This window comes from Octopus bimaculoides, chromosome 6 (assembly GCF_001194135.2).
Source record: "Octopus bimaculoides isolate UCB-OBI-ISO-001 chromosome 6, ASM119413v2, whole genome shotgun sequence".
Classification (NCBI taxonomy): domain Eukaryota; kingdom Metazoa; phylum Mollusca; class Cephalopoda; order Octopoda; family Octopodidae; genus Octopus; species Octopus bimaculoides.
Window position 1 is genome coordinate 96,055,246 of NC_068986.1, and position 20,126 is coordinate 96,075,371.

The 20,126-nt window shown below is 33.8% G+C and overlaps 1 protein-coding gene across 2 annotated transcripts in view; it reads right to left on the minus strand.

Moving 5' to 3' along the window:
* Positions 1–16,442, minus strand: part of LOC106871476 (14-3-3 protein epsilon-like) — a 19,083-nt gene extending 2,641 nt beyond the window's left edge. The window contains 6 exon segments of one of the 2 annotated variants that reach the window (NM_001323787.1): positions 619–692; positions 694–715; positions 3,416–3,759; positions 4,350–4,456; positions 5,991–6,190; positions 16,107–16,359. In NM_001323787.1, the coding sequence (NP_001310716.1) occupies positions 644–692; positions 694–715; positions 3,416–3,759; positions 4,350–4,456; positions 5,991–6,190; positions 16,107–16,170 (786 nt within the window). In that variant the 5' untranslated portion in view covers positions 16,171–16,359 and the 3' untranslated portion in view covers positions 619–643. 2 annotated transcript variants of the gene reach the window in all.
* Positions 16,443–20,126: the final 3,684 nt, after the last annotated feature.

Below are 20,126 nucleotides of genomic sequence, written 5' to 3' on the forward strand. Positions count from 1 at the left end.
CTTAACAAATACTAATTGTTATTTTTTAATTTTAAAGTTTTATTGAAAAGGATAGAGGGGAAAAGTGTGACATTATCACTGGCTGAAAGACAGAGCTGGTTTGGTCCACATTTAGCCAGAATAGAAATGATTGACAAACTTTTTTTTTTTTCTCTTTTAATTATTTAATTAGAAAGAAAGAAACTTAAAAGAGAGCTAAGTTAGCTTAGTGAAAGACAATGAAATGGAAGGGAGTGAGGAGACAAAATTGAACAGATTCTAAAAAAAGAGAGAGAGAGATGAGAAACAACTAAACAAATCAGAAGAATAAGAGAATACACTGTTTTTTCACTATGTGTATGTGTGCATATGTGTGTGTGTGCGTGTGTGTGTGTGCATGCACTAGCATGCATGTCTCTTCCACTCATAATATGGTCATGACTGGCCTTTGGTAGCGCTATGAAATAATGGACATGGTTTGGTTGGTCACTTTTATACAGATAACATATCAATACAGAACAATGTACAAGAGAAAAATGATAATAGTCATGGCCAGAGAGAGTGACAAGAAGACCAATATTATTATATTATTATTATTATTATATTATTCTTATTAATATTATCATTATTATTATTATTCTGTTTCATGTGCAAATAGATTCAACTAAATGGGTTGCTGTTTATGACACTTCCTCTGTCTCACCTTCTGGTTGCCCCTCAGCTTTATGTTCACAATCTGAAAAAGAGAAAGAAATGATTAGCAGTTTAGTCAAATTTACTCTACCATACAAGGTTGCTGTTGTCATTACCATTAACTTTCAACGAGCAATTTCCAGTTGCTTGTCCATTTCAAAACGCCTTTTGCATCTATTGCAGTTAAGTTTTTATTTCTCCAGCTTCAATACAATAATATTATATCAACAACCCTCCTACTAACAGCCATGGCACCAGTGTCTAACCTGATTCACTAGAAATAGTAACAGCAAAATTTACCTTAGTTATATTCTATATTTCAAATGGAAGGACACATTAGATGTAGTAATAGACATATAAAGATTTGGTCATTCTAATAACAGTTATTTTAGCCAAGACTAAATTGTGACAATAGTTAACTAAACAGTTGCCTTTACTATTAGTGGCATTAAAAAGTGGATTCAAAATAACAAACAGAAAGAAGTTACCAAACTTCAAAAAACATTAACACTTAATTTTATTATATACAAACTCAAGAGTATATTTTATCTAATTTTTTCAGAGAAAATGTTTCATGCAGAATTCTCAAAATTTTCACATTTTTCTATATTATATTAAAAGGCCATCAGAGTAAGCATTCTTATGCTTTTACCAAATGTGGACTCATTCACGGAAGACATTTGAAAATTATTTGTCAATGAAACAAAATCTGAAGACACTTCCAGAACCTATAATCATTGTTGCTGTCATCACAACCATTTTTCTATGCTAGCATGGGTTGGATACATGGTGGTTACATCCTTTCTACAATCAATGCCTGCAGTAGTCTTCACATGTTAAACTGCAGGATATGAACAAACATCACCACTGCCCAAGAGATGCCAAGACATAAACAGACTCTTGTAGTTTCGAACTACTAAATTTCATTTACAACACATTGTGAGGCTTTAGCAAAAGAAATTTGCCTAAGGAATCATGCAGTGGGATTGAAGACGAAACCTCGTAGTTTCAAAGCCAAGTTCTTAAGCACAGTCACATTAGCTCCTACAGACATGCTTGTGCATATCGAAGTTGTAAATCTTAAATATAGTGAGTGGGGAAAAAGGGAAATAATCAAAATTGACATTCCTCAGTAATATAGTGGTAAGTATGCCAGCCTGTCACAAGGGATATTGGGGCTTGAATTTAGGAGCAGATACAGCTGTGTGGTAAGAAGCTTGCCTCCCAACCACATGGTTCTAGGTTCAGTCGTACTGCATGGCACCTTGGGTAAGCATCTTCAATATAGCCTAGGACCAACTAAAACCTTGAGTGGATTTGGTAGATGGAAACTGAAAGAAGCTTGTAGTATATATGTATGTATGTGTGTATATATATAGTGTGCGTGTGTTTATGTGCATGTTTGTTCCCCACCACCACTTGACAACCACTGCTGGTCTGTATATGTCCTTGTAACTTAGCAGTTCAGCAAAAGTAACAGGCTTTAAAGAAACAAGTACTGGGTCAATACATTTGACTAAAAATTCTTCAAGGCAGTGCTCCAGCATGGCCGCAGTCTAATTGACTGGAACAAGTAAATGATAAAATATTAATTGAAAAAAAATCTTCAAGCAACAATGCTTCATGACAGTGACACTCATTTACAGCTATCATATGACAAGACAAAGAGACACAAACATACATAGACTCACTGTATCTGCCTCTCTTTCTCATACACGTTTTTTTTTTTTTTTCAATTTCTACCAACCAAATCCAGTCACAAATATTTAATCAGCTCTGGGGCTATAGTAGAAGACATTTATCACAGTAGGACAGAACCCAAGACCACATGGTTGAGAAGCAAATATCTTAACTACAGAGCTATGCCTACACCTGTGTGTGTGTAACAATTATCCAATGCAACAACAGGAATCTCAGTAAGGAAAAGAAAAAATAGAAATGGTAAAGCAAAAAGATGAAGAAAATGATTATATCCTAACTCATAATCACCCATGCTTTTCATGAGCATCAAAATGTCACATTTATCTTTAAGTACCACTTCAAAATCTAAGAGGCATAAAACTTAATTTCAGATTTCATTTAGCTTGCCAAAAAGCAATTTTAAGGATTCCCATCATCTTTGATGGAAGCTGCCACTCTCTCTATTTAGCATTTCAAACATTATCTCATTTTAAAAAACATTTGTACCAGATGATGTAAAGCATATTTGGTACTGGTATGAAAAAAAATTAGTGATTGCTACCCAGTCGTCAAAGACACTACTTCATTTCTTGAAATGTCTATATATTACAAATTACTACCAATTTAGTTACTGATTTTGAGAAAAATCATTACAAACTAGAAAATCTTATGTACTCACATTTAGTCTAACAGATCTATAATTATATATATAATGGACGTTAAACGAGGATTATTTAGAATGACAGGCCTTAAACTACAAGTATTATACGTGCACTTTTAAAAACAAAGTCCAGCCTGTGTGATGTAAAGAAATATTTTTCACTGCAATGTTATTCTGAGTTTTCAAAGAAACTAACTCCTTAACTTCCATTTCTATTTTGATGTAAGATCTTATTCTAATTATGCCTAGTTTTTAATAGTCGGGCTCTATGAAGAAGATCTAAACTTTGTTAAAAAATTTAAAAAAAAAAAATAATAAAAAAAAGAGAGAGAAAATCCTTCTGTACATCAGAAATATTAGCTATAAAAGCATTATAAATTAGAGAAGGATTTTAAAAATTACCTTCAGCCTGCATATCTGATGTCCAGAGAGTGAGGTTGTCTCTCAGTAGCTGCATTATAAGGGTGGAATCTTTGTAGCTCTCTTCACTCAGCGTATCCAGCTCAGCAATTGCTTCATCAAATGCACACTTGGCCAATCGACAAGCACGGTCAGGTGTATTGAAGATCTCATAATAGAAGACAGAGAAATTGAGTGCCAAGCCTAATCGTATCGGGTGGGTGGGAGGTAGGTCCTTTAAGGCATATTCACTTGCCGCCTTGTAGGCAAGTAAACTATTGTCAGCAGCGTCCTTCCTCTCCTCCCCAGTGGCAAATTCTGCCAAGTAGCGATGGTAATCACCTTTCCTAAAACAGATAAAATTTTCAAAGTTGAAACAGCATAAAATGTACAAGATGCTGTGGAGAATTAAAAATATTTTTTTGGGGCCTTTTGATAACATAGTCATGCTAATAGTCATATGGTTCCATACATACACTATGCAATATTTCATGTTAAAATGCCCACAATAAAGCAGAAAACTGAAGCATATCAATAAAAAGAAAAAAAAAAATCACAGAAACAGGTTCAGCAAAAATAGATCTAATAGTGGTTTCAAATTTGGACACAAGGCCAGCAACTGGGGGAGGGGTAAAGTCAATCAGATTGACCCTAGTGCTCAACTGGTACTTATGTTATCGACCCCGAAAGGATGAAAGGCAGAATCAACCATGGTAGATTTTGAACTCAGAATGTAAAGAGAGGACAAAATGCCACTAAGCATTTTGCCCAGCCTGCTTAATGATTCTGCTAGTTCACTGCCTTAAATTTAGATTTAATATTGAGAAGTAATTTCCTTCACTATTTACCTCAAGTTTACAAATGACCACATGTTTAAGTTAAAGAAGTGTGTGCATGAATGCATGTACATCAAGAAACCTAAATATGACATACTTACATTTTGTAATAAAACACTCTAGATTCTCCAGTTGAAGCATTAGTTAAAAGTTTCTTATCCAAAACAGCTAAAACATCATTGCAAATATCTTGAAGTTCACCTTCAATCTGAAATGAACCAATTACATTAAGCAATTGTTAAACAGAGATTAACATTACTATTTTGGTGTCAACATTGGGATTGCACTGTTTTACAGCATTTCAGATGTGTTTCACTAACCAATAATAATAATCACAAGGTTTCAATTTTGAGAGCAGTGTAATGTTGATTATATTAACCCAAACAACTGACTGGTGCTTTATTTTATCAACAGCCCCAGAGCAATGATATGTAAAGTCAACTCTAACTGAACTAGTTGAATTTTGAGTATAAAGCATTGTGTATGATTAAATATCTTTAAGATCAATATTAATGATTCAGCCAATTTCAATAAGCAAGTGATGATGAAACAACTATTCACCACTTAAATATCTCACTTATCTTGGAGATATTTAATCAATATAGCTGTAAACTAGTTAAGATTTGCTGAACAATGCAATAGAAACACAATTTAATAAATAAAATATCAATAGCATTTTCTTAATAAATCAGTTCAGCCACATTTCAGTGATTTTTAAGAAATGTTAATCTTTATGAATTCGTCAAGATTAAGCATCCAGTGTACAAATGAACATGATCTGAAACTTTGTAGCTCACAAATTCAGTATAATGAAAATTTCATTTGAAAACTGAATATGTTTAAAACAAAAATTAAGAATGGTAATTTTTTAAAATAATTATCCCCCTAAATATATTCAATATAAAGTTTTTTTAAAAAGGTTACAAGTAGATTACAGAGGTTACTAAATACAGTTTAATGCTTTTAGTAAATTTTATCACAAACTTAAAAGATAAGACTGAATGTAAATTTTATAGTCAACATTAAAATAAATCAACAGATAAAATGTTATTTGGATTTAATTTGAACAAAGGCAGAAATGGTCTGAAAATGTTTTTATTTTTAAGAATCTTTTCCCTCACATGTCTGTTTGGAGTAAATTCTTTGGAATGATAAATAAATTCATTTTATTTTTTGTTAGTGGTGACAGAAGCTCGAGTGAATATAAAAATTCTGATTACCATTGTGTAAATATGAGAAAGCAGTTTGAATAGAAGAGATCAAGGTACAGTACAGACAATTAATACATGCTCAAGAAAGAATTTACTCAATTTCAACCTAACACGTTTTCCATACTGGTATGGGTTGGATTAGATTATTTTAGAGAAGTTCCAATCAATTCAGTATATGGTCAAAGAAATGGAGTAAAGAGTGACAGGAATCATATTAGAACTACTGTAAGCTTTTCTATATCTTTCACAAAACCTCTCCACCCCAAACATTTTGTGATAATCACATGACACTATGAACTATCTTTTTGTGTTGGGGAGGGGGGGACTATTAATAATTTAGGAAACCTGCTTAAGTCACATTCATTTTTCATTTCGTTTTTCTAAGTTTGCAGATTCAAGAGGACACTTACCAAATTATTACCTGGACCCTACTGCAATAAAATGGTAAGCCACAAGAGTATCTCATAAAATTACTCAGGTACATTAGCTGGTCAGTAAAGTGATATAGTCAAAACAATTTAGACAGCTTACCTTTTCTCTGTAGGCTCTAATCAAATTTACTCGCTGTTCACTGCCTTTAGCTTCTTCCTTTTGCTCTAGACTGCTGACAATTCTCCAGGAGGCTCGACGAGCACCTATCACATTTTTATATGCAACTGATAAAAGGTTTCTTTCCTCCACAGATAATTCAATCCCCTGGTCGGCCACCTCTTTCATGCTTTCCACCATTTCTGAAGAAGATGAAAAAAAAAAAAAAAAAAAAAAATTTTAATTTCAAATTGTACACAGCTTTTATATATCAAATGTCAGATTTAATGACATACTGCCACTATTTCCATTGCAATTAATTACTGTCAAATTTTATATCTATACTCAGTTATGTACACTCTCAGAATCATTAAATGTGCAATGCAAGGACATCACATTAGGCACAAAGCTACATGTAACATTGGAGCTGTGATGCATGTCTATACTTTTCTGAAAGTCATTACAAAGTTCATTGAAACAGTTCATAGAACTATTAAACTGATCATTAAGAAACATTAAGCTTCATAAACCGCAAAAATTAAACGAAGCTTCGTTTAGTTTAATTAAATCATTATCAAAAATATCAATCTTTTATCCTTAACAAATTATTTTAAGAATGAAACAACTGCAACACATCACACTTTACAGTGAAAGTGTTTAGTGTTTAAGATACCCTCAATTTAGCGGTTACAAAATAAATCACACACAGCAAACACACAAGAATGTTTAACATTCATCAGGAAGATCACATTACAAACATAAAGAAAAATATTTGGCAGAAATATTTTTAAGAGAAAATACTACAAAGTATATATTTCATGATAAAAAAAAAAACCCATTCATTTTAGAATATTTTACAAAAATGCAACAGGTAAAGTTCATAAAATGAAGCAAACGAATGTCTCAACACAGGTCATATAATAAATGTAGTCGAGATCAATATTTAATGAAGCTATCAAGTTATAACATGAAACCTCTTCATATATTATTAGGTGACATGACTATTTACACAACCAGACAGAACAAAAAAAAAAAAAACCAATACACTCAGATAAAATTGAATTCTTTCCCTTAAATGTTTCATGTTTTAAATGAGACTTGAAATACATAAAATTTCACAATTTAGTACTTCAGAAATAATTCCACATAAAAAAAGAAGAGTAGAGTAGAAAAATAAATACCAACTATTTAAGCTACAAGCTGACCTAATCAGCCTATTCTATCTAGATTTACAGAAGCCTGTCAAAAACAGAGCCAAATTAACCATGATTCATAGGTAAATTCCATCAAGCTAAACATTATGCAGTCTCTGACATGGCTGTGCCAGCCTACTTTTTTCTAAGTTCAAATTCCAAATAAAAATGCTAGTGTTTTTTTTTAAATTCAAAACATCGATGCTTAATTAAAAGTTAGAGCATGTAAAACTTTATAATTAGGGAAGTGAAACTACACTTCAAGGTCAACTTTTCGTGGTATATGTTGAGAATAATTAACATAACACTATATTTCGTAGAATCTAAGATAATTTTTTAAGAGAAAATTTAAACTAATATTAATTTATAGCACCAGCAAACAAGACATGATCAATTTAACAAAAGCAACTTGAGAATTCTTTATAACCGAAGCTGGAATGCAATTTTTTCTAAAATTCCAAGCACCTATATATATAACTCAGATTCCACAAATTTATATTTTATTCATGACTCCCAATGAAAGAAAACCACACACACACACGCAGTCTATATAAAACAAGGTATTTGTTATATTCAAGGCAGAAATATATGTTCTTGTTCTAATTTACAGCCACATAAATTAAGCTTTATCATTTGTTTTAAATTTAGATGGCCAAACATAATTCAATATCTACAAAATGATTTGTTTTCTTCTCTCAGCTTAACATATAACCACATTGTCTCTCAAAGCAGCCTCTGTAATACCAACAATGGAACGTCTGACTAAAAGCTAAGCTATAATGTGTATGTTAACTAGACACAGTTAGATGTTGAACATGATCAGAGAAATGTTAATTCTATCTGCTCTTATTACTCTCTAAATAAACCCATATATGCAAAAGCTGAATCACGATAAAAAGCAATCCCCCATAGCTGTGTGTCTATAATTTAATGACATAACTAAATACTATAGTTAGTCCACAACTTCGATTATGTCATATAATGAGTGATTTAATAAATGTATTTTTTTTAAAACCTTGCCAGTAAGATTCATTAAATACTATAAACCGAAGGATAACCAACGAACTCTATATAAATTGTACACTTCATGGTTGGTCACCTGTACAATCGAGTTTAATCTTAAAATTTCTCTTCAGCCAACAGAACCAAGTAAAATACTTAATATATATATCTTAAGAACATGAGTAATCATAGCAAATTTCCCAAGACGCCTAATATGCAAATATACCGTTTGACACTATATCAATCTCAAAAATGGTGTTATAAAGAAGAGGTTGATTTGAGCGTGGTTAATAGCTCTAGTTTCGCCCATGTTCTTTAAACAGATTCCAGTACGCTCAAACAGCAAGACAATTTATAACATTGTTCGGAATGTGCCCCCCCCCTCCCCACATTCCAGTGACTTCAGTTTGCAGTATGAAGTTGTTTCGAATAGATTATATCACCAGTCGCAGTTTAACATTAATGTATGTAGTAATATCAATAAAAATGTGAAATTATTAAGGGGAGGGGGAAACAGTTAGTGATTGAAATTGTCAACATAAGCAATTGTAATAAGTTATATCTTATTTTGGCATTTCATTTAGAAATAATAAAACAGGGAAAGTTAAGACTAAATGGAAAAAAAAAAAAATCTTCCTCTTGAGATTATATTATCTTGTAAGTCTTTCTTTTTTTAATTCAAAAACCTAAGCAAAGTTCCTAAGTACACCATCAAATAAACGATTTTTGGTTCGTAAATCGTTAAAAAATAACGATGAAAAAATGTTAAAAGCCTTTGTTTTGAATGTTTTTGGTGGATAGGGTTAATACCCAACCATCAAAATGTGTAAGGAGCACCCCAACTGTCAACAAAGAGTTGAAAATGATTGAGTTTCGTTTCTTTATAGAGGAACTGAAGACGACTTAAAACCAACTTAATACGTGTTATAGACCTATCTTTTGGGTCTACGTCGTGCAGTTAAACTAAAGGCCTTTTTTTTTTATTAAATAAATTCATCAAAATACGTTTGGACCTAAAATGAGTTAGAACATTTTTTAAAAATCTCAATTTCTCAGTAAAATAATAAACGCAACTAAAATCCAGCCGTTTACATCTCTTACATGTCACGATTATGATTACAAACCAAGTGACCATTTTAAAAACCATATACAGCACTTTTTCTTTTCTTTTTGCGTTTTAGATAAACGTCTCAACGAATATGCCATCCTTTAAATTTAGGAGAAAAGTACGGAACTATATGCAAAACACTGAGGGAGGCAGCGTTAAGTAAAAAAAAAAGTATAAATTTAAAATGAATTTTATTTCAATAAGTCTTTAAGTGAATTAATTAGGGGTAAACCCCACTCAAATCAGTCAAAATGTAGCTAGAGGATTTGATGCCTTTCTAGCAACGAAGGTACTTATTAGTTTACGTATTTGGAAGTGACCTCAGGAATCAATTTGGGAAATATTCAGAAATAACTGAATCCATTTCTTGTTCACATTTCAATAAATTTTGAAAATAAGAAAGATTCAGTAAAATAACTTGCTATTGTTAATCTGGCTTTTGGAACGTTACAATATGACAGTAGGTTTAAATTTATATACGAACACTTCAAAAATAGATGGTTTTGTGAATCGGGCGAGTTAGTTACAGAAAGAATTAATCAAAAATGATAGCGTCTCAGTTTTGAAGGAGGGAAGATGCGAAGTTGTAAGGGAGAAGAATGGTCGGCTGAATCACCCGGGAGAAATGCGAGGGTAAGTCGACCCAAACGAGATTTGAACTCAGAACGCAGTCCGACGATCTACCGTTTCTGCCATTCCACCGCCATTTTAAATTATAATAATGATAATTGTTTTGTTACATCGTTGAAGCGCAGTGTCCATATCAGCCCATATTTTAAGGCCTCCATAGACATATTTGGTTCGAATACATAACGCTTTTTCAAATTTAGAATTAGGGTTTGCATGTTTTCCAAGAGAGAGATTAAATAATACAATTAAATCTTGACAAGCTTCTCGAGTGGACCTTGTAAAGAAAATAAGTCTTGCCCACATGATTAGCTAGTTTTACAGCAGAAGCAAGAAACTGTCATAAAGAGACTAAATAAAACTACTACTACTGTTTCTTTCCACTCCAGCCAGCCATTTTTTTCCTTCTCTCGAAGGTTCAGGAGGAAGAGAGAGACACAAAGATTGTGAAACGATGTTTCAGCAGTGCTGAGAACAGTTTCCATCCTAAAGACATATTTCTTCTGTAATTAGAACCCGCCTACATTGCTATTGTGTGACGCGAGGGAGAAGTGATGAGGAAAAAAAAAAAAAAGAGATATAATGTATAAGATATGAAAACGAATTCTACATTTTATCAGTGTTATCGTGGTCGTTACGACCCCCCTCTCTTGCCTAAGATGTTGAGAGTAATAATGTGGCGGTGATATATCAATGATTCCACTGACAATAGTCAAACTGCTACTAGTTGCAGCAGTGTAATAGTAGCTGCACCACTAGTAGCTACTGTACCAAAACCGTGAAGAGAGCAGGTACATTAACACACATTTAATATAATATCATCGCAGATATAGGACTTGTATAGTAACTAATTTATACGGGAGATTGTCATTAAATAGAACTAGTAATTTTAAGAAAAATAATGAAGATTTAGTTATTTTTAAGAAAGCTGTATGAAGAAGTGATCACATTAATTTCAACACCAGCTCTCCCTCCTTTTTTTCTTCTTACTATCAACTTAATAAGTCGTGTTGACTTCATTTAGATTAAAATAACAAAGACAATGAAACAGTTTACTTTTTTTTTATTTGCTCGAATTCCACAGCACAATAATTGTTTCTGGGTAGAAGACGTGCAATTTTGGGGGAGGTTAGTCGATTACATCCTTGACTGGTATTTATTTATCAACTCTAGAGTGATAAAGACATCAGCAGGATTTGGACAGAAAACGTCTGCTTGGTCAGTGGTTCTCAACCTGGGTTCCGCAATGGTAGTATTAAATTCAAAATTTCAATACACACAGATACAAATACATAAGGATAAGTATATTACAAGAGGTCCGTGGGAAAACTCATTTCAATTAAAAGGGTTGGGAACCACTGGTCTAGGTCAATACTACTACTGCTATATGTGTTAGGTCACATATAGCAGCAGACGGAGGTGGGGTAGCTGACTTAACGATTGATGCTTATTTTAACAAACCCAGCAGAGTTTGATCACAACGGAGGGGGGGGGGTCATAGAAAATGCTAAGACCGTTAAACAATGACTTCAAAGTTGGGTTTTTTTTTTGTTTTTATGGTCACTGCTGCAACAATAATAATTATGATAATGATTTCTACCACAAACATACGCGCACACAGGTCTTCACAGACACGTCTTTTCCCAGCGTGTTGGAACAGACGATCAAAAGTCTGATGTCAGGAAGGGCATCCGGTCATAAAAAAAAAAACTGCATTAAAAATTCTCAATTTATGCCAGCATTTAGAAACGATAAGGATATTGAAATATGAGCACAGTCAATCACACCGACACCAGTAATATTACTGGTACTTTTAAGTTACCCTAGCTCACCTCCCAGAGGAATGAAAGCAAACTCGATTCAGCGTAATCGAACAACAATACTGATTAAATGACTAAATTCTGCTGAAGAGTATCGGAAGCAACGAGACGATCTGGACAATAGAAGACCATTACATTACGTAGCGCATTTTCATAATTGCTCACATTTAATGGAAGCCTTTCAAGTAAACACCAATATAATAGTAATAGCTATTTCTATCAGCACACTTCAAATTAAGGTGGGGACAATCAATTTAATGAACCCCTAATAGGATTTATTCTATAGAATCTGATGATAATACCATGGGATACTACATTAACGTACAAGAAACTAGCAATTTTTGTAAAACCATTCGTAAAGACTGACATGTGATCTCACAAAATGATTGAGAGAAGGTGGTTATGTATAAATATATTATATACACACAGAAATCGAGGGGAGGAGGAAGAAGCAACAACTGTTAAACAGACATAACAGCATCATTTCTTTGAACACAGTTGTAGCGATGATGATGGTAAGTAACTGTAGTAGTTTCAGTTTAATCACGAAAATTATTCTTTTAAATTTTCGTTCAGTCGACAGTTGATGACAGCATGAAGGGGAGGGGTAGAGAGAGAGAGACGCAGAGAGAAATTATGGCACAATAGTGAATGAAACAGACGAGATTATAATATAGATGGATGGGCTGAAACAAAACTCAATAGAAAAATGAAATAGAAGAGGAAATAAATGGCAGAGAAATGAGAGGAAAAACCGGACAGCAGCAGCGTTTCGTGGTGCAATCAAGTTCCAGGAATAAAGACGATAAGTCTTTAATGATGAGAACAAACCCTGCCATGAAAGTCTTAATTTCAACCTAACTGAAGCCACTAATCCAAGTAACAGCACAAAAACAATCACTAACCATGTCATATAAAATGAGTGAAATAAAAACAAAATACAAGGGACAAATACTGGGAGTTTCTGTATTTCAAACGGGGAAGATTATTATAGTTGAGATAGGTAAAAAGAGAAAGTATATTATAATGACGCATGGGGTAGATTAAAACAGCAGGATACGATTAGTCTAGTTAGGTGCAAGGCATATAAAAAAAAAATACAGGAATTTAAAGGTTGAGCGAGTGTCTATGACTATACACACAGACACGGAAACAAACTATCTGCAATTATGCCTTACATATCGGTAAAATAACAGCCATATATAATGAAGTCCCAATCGGGCAGTCGTTATTTTTTTTTTATTTTTAAGTGCTTTAAAATATTAATTTAACATAATTTCATTATAGAGAGAGGGGACATATTTAGAAATATATACATAAACAAATGGAACAAAACGAGGAAGAATCGCAATCGATCGGCATGCTAGAAATGACAGTTGAATCTCCAATCACACACCACAATCTAGAATGCTTTTCATCATAGGTGTGCCGGACCAGAGCTGACCTATGGCTTAACACCGACAATGGAGCAAAAACATTTAAAATCAAAATGTCACAGAAGGGGGAATATGGACCGATGAACAAATAATATAGAAAATATAAATTAATTAGCTCGATTGAAAAGGAATTCAAAAGGTACATTTACATATATTTAAGAGAGAAACAACGATAGGAGAGTGGGAATTATTCATTTTTAAAATATTTATTGAAGTGAAGTGTGTGTATGTGTGTTATATTGGCATAAAGGAAGGAGAGAAATCAAAATGGTATATATATATAATAGCAGTAAGAGACAAAAAGAGACATGTAACCAAGCTAAAGCAGAAATACCATCACACATAGACACACCAAACGTACATAACATTAGCGGCTGACATTTGCTTTAAAACAACCCCCTCTTTGTTAGAGTAAAAGAGAGAGAGAGACATGTTTCCAATTCAAGCAAAGCATGGGGACAAGACGCTACCGACATACCAAAGCAAGGAAAACCATTGTAAAAGACTATGGGTTTGTTTTTTTTAAACTACAAAATGAATCGACAGATTAGATAAAACGAAAAATCTTTTTATAACAAAATTTCTATATTTTTAAAAATCGATCATCAGCTGCATTAAACATTAAAAAAAGAGGGGGGGGAATGTTATTTTCTCGCAGAAAATATTCCGTTTAAAAAGATGGGAACAGAAATCAATAAAGATATATACATCGTAATATCACCACACACACACACACACACGTAAACGAAAGATTGAGAGGAAGAAAGAGTTAATCTGAGTGAGAGAGAGAGAGAGTGAAAGACGCTCCCCCTACACCTCTAGAACGAGAGACGCTCTCAGACCCACGCGCACCATCTTACAAGAGTAGGCGGTTACAAACGGTTGACAAAAATCATACACATACTAAAACCAGGCATTTACTTTTATATGTATGTATGTATGCATACATACATGTATATATATATATATACACCGTAAATACTAGCTACATCCATCTATCGCTATCTACACATTAGCGCCAGCGTTGTAATTAACATGACAGAAGTGGAAGAAGCTAGTAGTGTGATGGTGGTGGGAAGAGCCTTCCATATACTATAAGACTACGACAAACTAATATTAAAATTAAATCAGCCAAGAACGAGTAAAGTAGAAAAAAAATCCTATTTAAACACTACATACATTTATATATATAGTACCATGGTCCCTGTGTGAGTCATAGCTATCATATACAACATGGCGGGCCATACAACTGATGGAGTTATCTCTGGCTTCAGCTGAGCTTCTACATTACATTTCTCATTACAACACCTATGCAAATAAAATTATATACACACACATATATATAAACACACTCACACTAACAAATACAATATATATATATATATATATCTCTCGATATCAATCTATAAATCTCTCTCTCATTATTAATATATATATATATATATATATATACACACACACACATACGTACGTTATCTTTCAAAATATATTTCTAGGCATCACAGAAACCGTTTTAAAGTCATAACAAACAATGAAATCCAAGCAAGAATTCTTGTTTCTATATCGACATTTTAGATTTAAAATTATAAACGTATGAACATTTAAAAAAAAAACCGATTCCCATTATTCAATATATAGTAAAACTGATCACCGCCTCTTTCTAAATGCTTATACATCTAACCCACCTTAATTGATATACATGAATTAAATTCCCATATATATATATATATATATACACACACACACACACACATACATACATGGTATCTGTCGATCCCATATCTAAGACACGAATTTCTCATCTTCTTAGAAAAGATAAGATTCCTAAGGAAACAAGAACGATTTTTTTTTGCCAGTTATTTCAATGAAATATGTCTCGTCTACACAGGAAGCATGGTACTTCAAATTTAATGATTTAAATATATATATATATATTAATCACCAACAGAGACACCTATAAAGGAAGAAACGAGGAGGAGGGCGTGATGTTCATTCAGGTCTTTCAGAAATAGTGTCATCTAGTCGTATAGACAGGTCTGTTGGTTAGTGTAGACACTCACGTATATAGAACTATATGTATATATATGAAATATACATCTAATGTAAATGGAATTCAACACAAACAAGACATATTCAGTGATTTTAAAAAAAATTAAAGCATCTTTTCTTTCTGTAGAATCTACAAAGGAATTACTTTAATAATAAATAATAACCAACACTTCATTTTCTTAAGTTTAGGGTCAATTTATTTGAACTACATACATTTTGTGTGTATATATATATATATATATATATATATATACAATAGACACACACACACGAAGTGATAGATGACTCAGTGATGGACAAAGAGGGGGAAGTGATATATATAATTTGTATGTATGTATAGAGTAGAAACCGCTTATTATAATCAAATGAAGTTATCAAAGGGTTACTGTTATAAAAAAAATTAGCGGGTCTCAAGCACGCTCAAGATGTTATACCCTCTGCATTCGGTTATTGTTATCATTAAGAACTCCGTTACAAAGCGATCACAATAAGCAGCTTCCACTGAATATATCAAGTAAAAATGAGGCTATTTATATATATATATACACACACACATATATATGAAGATATAAGAGAAAGTAATATAATATATATTCTAATGTTCTAACGGAATATCAGTGAATATATTATATACACAGAGATGGGTGATTATTGAAATATATAACATGTAATAGATATACAGAAAGAATTATATAAAGATCATGGCTATATATATTTATATGAAAGACTGAAATAATAGAGAGAATTAGATCGTGAGAAACGGAATACATATAGATTTAGAGAGGGAGTGAGAGATGGACTGCTCTCGATTTTCCAGTCATCCATTACAAACCGAAATTATGTATTTTCTTTTTGTTGTTTTAAGACAAAAGAAATTTAAATACCGTCATATCTTTCAGCCTGTTCAGCCAATTTGGCCTTGTAAACCATTTGCTCCCTATCCGACATTTCTGATGATTGAAAGAAGACGACGATTTAGAGTGATTAAAGAGTGAATCACAAACTGCTACAGAAATTTCAACTATTGCTGGGAGGCCAGCCGGACAGAAAAAAATAGTTCCCTCCTGTCTTAACGATAGCGGGCCTACAGTGTATTCCTACGCAATATATTTCGTTGCTAACTCTCGCGAATTCTCGTTGCAGCGTTAACAATCTAGGTCAGAAGTAAATTTCCTCTCTTTCCTCCGTGTTTCTCTTTCGCTTTCACTCTTTTTCCTCTTCTCTCACTTCACACGTTAGATTCAGAGATGACTGTATAAGAGGATAACGAGAGGCGAAGGGAGAGAAAGCAGAGACGACGTCACTAATAGTAGAACAACCGTAGTAGGAGGGGAGGTAGGAGATGAGTAGCGGCAGCAAGGCAACAAGAGATGAGAAGTAGGAATAAGAGTAAGAAGGAAGGGGAATTGGTTGGTTAGAATGAGGAGTGGGAGAGAGTTGCAGTAACAGTAGTAGACTGACGCAAGTGTAAAAAAAAAAAAACTTACGCATTATTGACAGTGTGTATATATTACACATACACACTATGACTATAGTTTACACAGTTAAAATGTGATATACATACACACTGTCAAACTACTGCTTATACATTCACACACAGTTTTTTTACAGTTGTCTTTATTGTGTAATATGTATACACACACATACACAGATGTTTCTAGTATATATAGCTCTCTCTCTCTCTCTCTATATATATATATATACCAAAAACATATGTATATGTGTGTGTTTATCAACGCGTATATGTGTAAATTGTTAAGTGTAGTTAGCTGTAAGGGTGGGGAGAGAAGGAATGACAATTGAAGGCGAAGGAGAGGTGAGTAAAAATGTAGGAGTGGTGACGGCGAAAACGGAAACAGGAAAGAGGAACGAAGCTTAGAATAACAGAATGGATAGAATAAAGGAGAAGAGAGGCGTGGGGCAGAGGAAGAAGGAAAGACAGGAGAGAATAACAGATATAATAATAATTATAATGCACAAAATGTCTAAGAAAGAGATAGCACCAACAAACTAATAGGGAAATAGACATAGAGGGTAGATGACTTATAGATAACGGGAGTGTGTGTATGTATATATATATATATATATATATATATGGTTTGTGTGTTCTTTGTAGCTGGGAATATTTAAGGAGACTTATAGTTTCAGTCAGGAACCTTTAGGTCATTAAGTAACTTGTAATCACGGTTACTAATTATTAAACACATATGTATATATACATGCATGTATGTAGACAAATACCGAAGAAGTTCTTATGATTTATTATTACAATTTCGAGATATAACTGATAAATAGAACGCTGAACTATTGTAACAAATTCGATACATCACGACTTCGAGCTCGAACCCTATCGTTACCGACTTAGTCTTTAATATTACCAGGCTTCAGCAAGAACTAGAAACGAGAAAACGCAAACAATTTCATTCAACCGACTCTTTGAGTAGTAACTACCTACAGATTTGACCTTGTTTCTTAGTCAAACATAAATTTAGCTATAGGTAGGTACATAATGAATACAGACACCTGAAGTCAATATTTTGCTATCATATTATGTACCCACATAAAAGAATGTGATCACTTTTTAAATATGCATAGTTAAGGTGCGTAAATCGACTTAATTGATCACGGTTTCTTAACTTTCATTGTCAGCATTTAACCTGGAGTCTTAAGACAAAATCATGCAGAAAATCAGATGATTCTTCACCAGTTCGCTATGTATAGATTTAGTTGTCTAGCTTTGATTCCCCCACCAACCCCTACACATTCTTGCATGCATGCGTACGTACGTACGTACGTACATACATACATATATACATATATACATAAATAAATGCATGTAGAATAAAGAAGTTATGTATGTAATTTAAAACACTCTTATGACACCAGCCACTGAGTTATTTTCTCTCAGCTCATTTTTGTTTTACGTCCGTGTCGGTAGCACGTAAAAAGCACCATCCGATCGTGGTCGATGCCAGCTCCTTTGGCCCCTGTGCCGGTGGAACGAAAAAAGCACTCACTACATTCTCAGAGTGGTTGGCGTTAGAAAGGGCATCCAGCTGTAGAAACACTGCCAGATCAGATTGGGGCCTCGTGCAGCCTCCTAGCTTCCCAAACCCCAGTCGAACCGTTCAACTCATGCCAGCATGGAAAACGGACGTTAAACGATGATGATGATGATGACATACATATCAAAAATACATACATATGCATAATATATGTCTATACATACATACATGCATACATACATATAAAATCATCGTTTAATGTCTACTTTTCCATGCTTGTATGGGTCAGACGGAATTTATCGAGGCAGCTTTTCTATGGCCAGATGCCCTTCTTGTAATCAATTCTCACTTATTTCCAAGCGAGGTAATATTTCCCTTTACCTAGATGTGTTTCTTATTTCTTTATTGCCCACAAGGGGCTAAACATAGAGGGGACAAACAAGGACAGACAAAGGGATTAAGTTGATTACATCGACCCCAGTGCGTAACTGGTACTTAAAGAAAGGCAAAGTTGACCTTAACGGAATTTGAACTCATAACGTAACAGCAGACAAAATACCTCTAAGTCACAGAAGAACCGGTGACAAAACATCGTCTGTAAAGGAGATACATCACTAACCCAGCTGGAACAGGTAAGAAAATGATGGTGGTGAGAAGTCAGCATGTACCCTCAAAGTACAAGAGGGTGAATGTGAGGAGGATGGGGACAGAGGAACGGGTGAGGAAGATAGAGACAGAAGATCAGGCAAGCTTGTGAAAGTGTGAGGTGAGCAACAGATGGTTAGAGACGGGGAATATAGGGATATAGGTACAGTGAATGGCAAGCAGGGAAGGAGACATGGTCAGTGGTGAGAATCAGTTTGAGGAAGGTGAAGGAAATAGGAGTGGGCCCAGGAAGAGGAGGTGATACAGACGCACATACACATGCAAATGTTTCAGTAATATAGCAGTTTATTTGCACTTAATGTATTACACATTATTATACATGCTAAATTGCTAACTATCTCATTAGGCATTTTCAAACTATGGAAAAGCAAAAATCAATCTGCAATCAACCTAGAAGCTATGGAATTACCAATTATGATAATTAATAACTAAGATACAAACCATTTGTTATATATGTATATGAATAGAGGTAGGAAGCAATGAAATCAAAGAGATAAAGGCACATGTTTACTTAGGCACACAGTAAATAAGAACCAAGATATGGATGCTGAAATCACAAAGAGGATAAGGGCAAGATGGCAGGCATTTAACTTTAATAAAGGATGTGCTCCAAATAAAGCAAGACAATGTCATACATGTCAGATTCTTCAATAGCACTATCCTGCCTACACTCTTATATGCAAGTGAGACTTGGGCTACTACAAAGAGGATAGTACATTGACTGGTTACAAAGCAAAGGGCTATGGAGAAATCCATGCTAGGAATATGACTAAGAGAGCACATTCGAAATGAGATAATTTGAGAATGGAGTGGAGTGAATGATGTGATTGCAGAGTATGGCAAGCACAAGTTCCACTGGGTCAGATGTGTTACAAGATTCACAGACAACAGGTGGACCCATGCAATTACTGCATGGTGTCCAAGAGATCAGAAAAAGCACTTGGAAGGTTTCCACAACAATAGGAAGATGATTTGGTCAAATAATTTGAGTCAAGTTGGTAAAGAATAACACAACCAAGACAAAATTGGAACCACATTGTGACAAGTGGTGTGTAACAGCATCTGATGGCCTGTTCAATACTATGATACATACATACATACACACATACATACATACATATATACATACATACATATATTTATATTGAAGATAAAATGAGAAGATGGAATGTACCAACAAAAAAATTTATATTACCTCAACAATTGTTTCATCTTCAAGATGCACCACTCCCT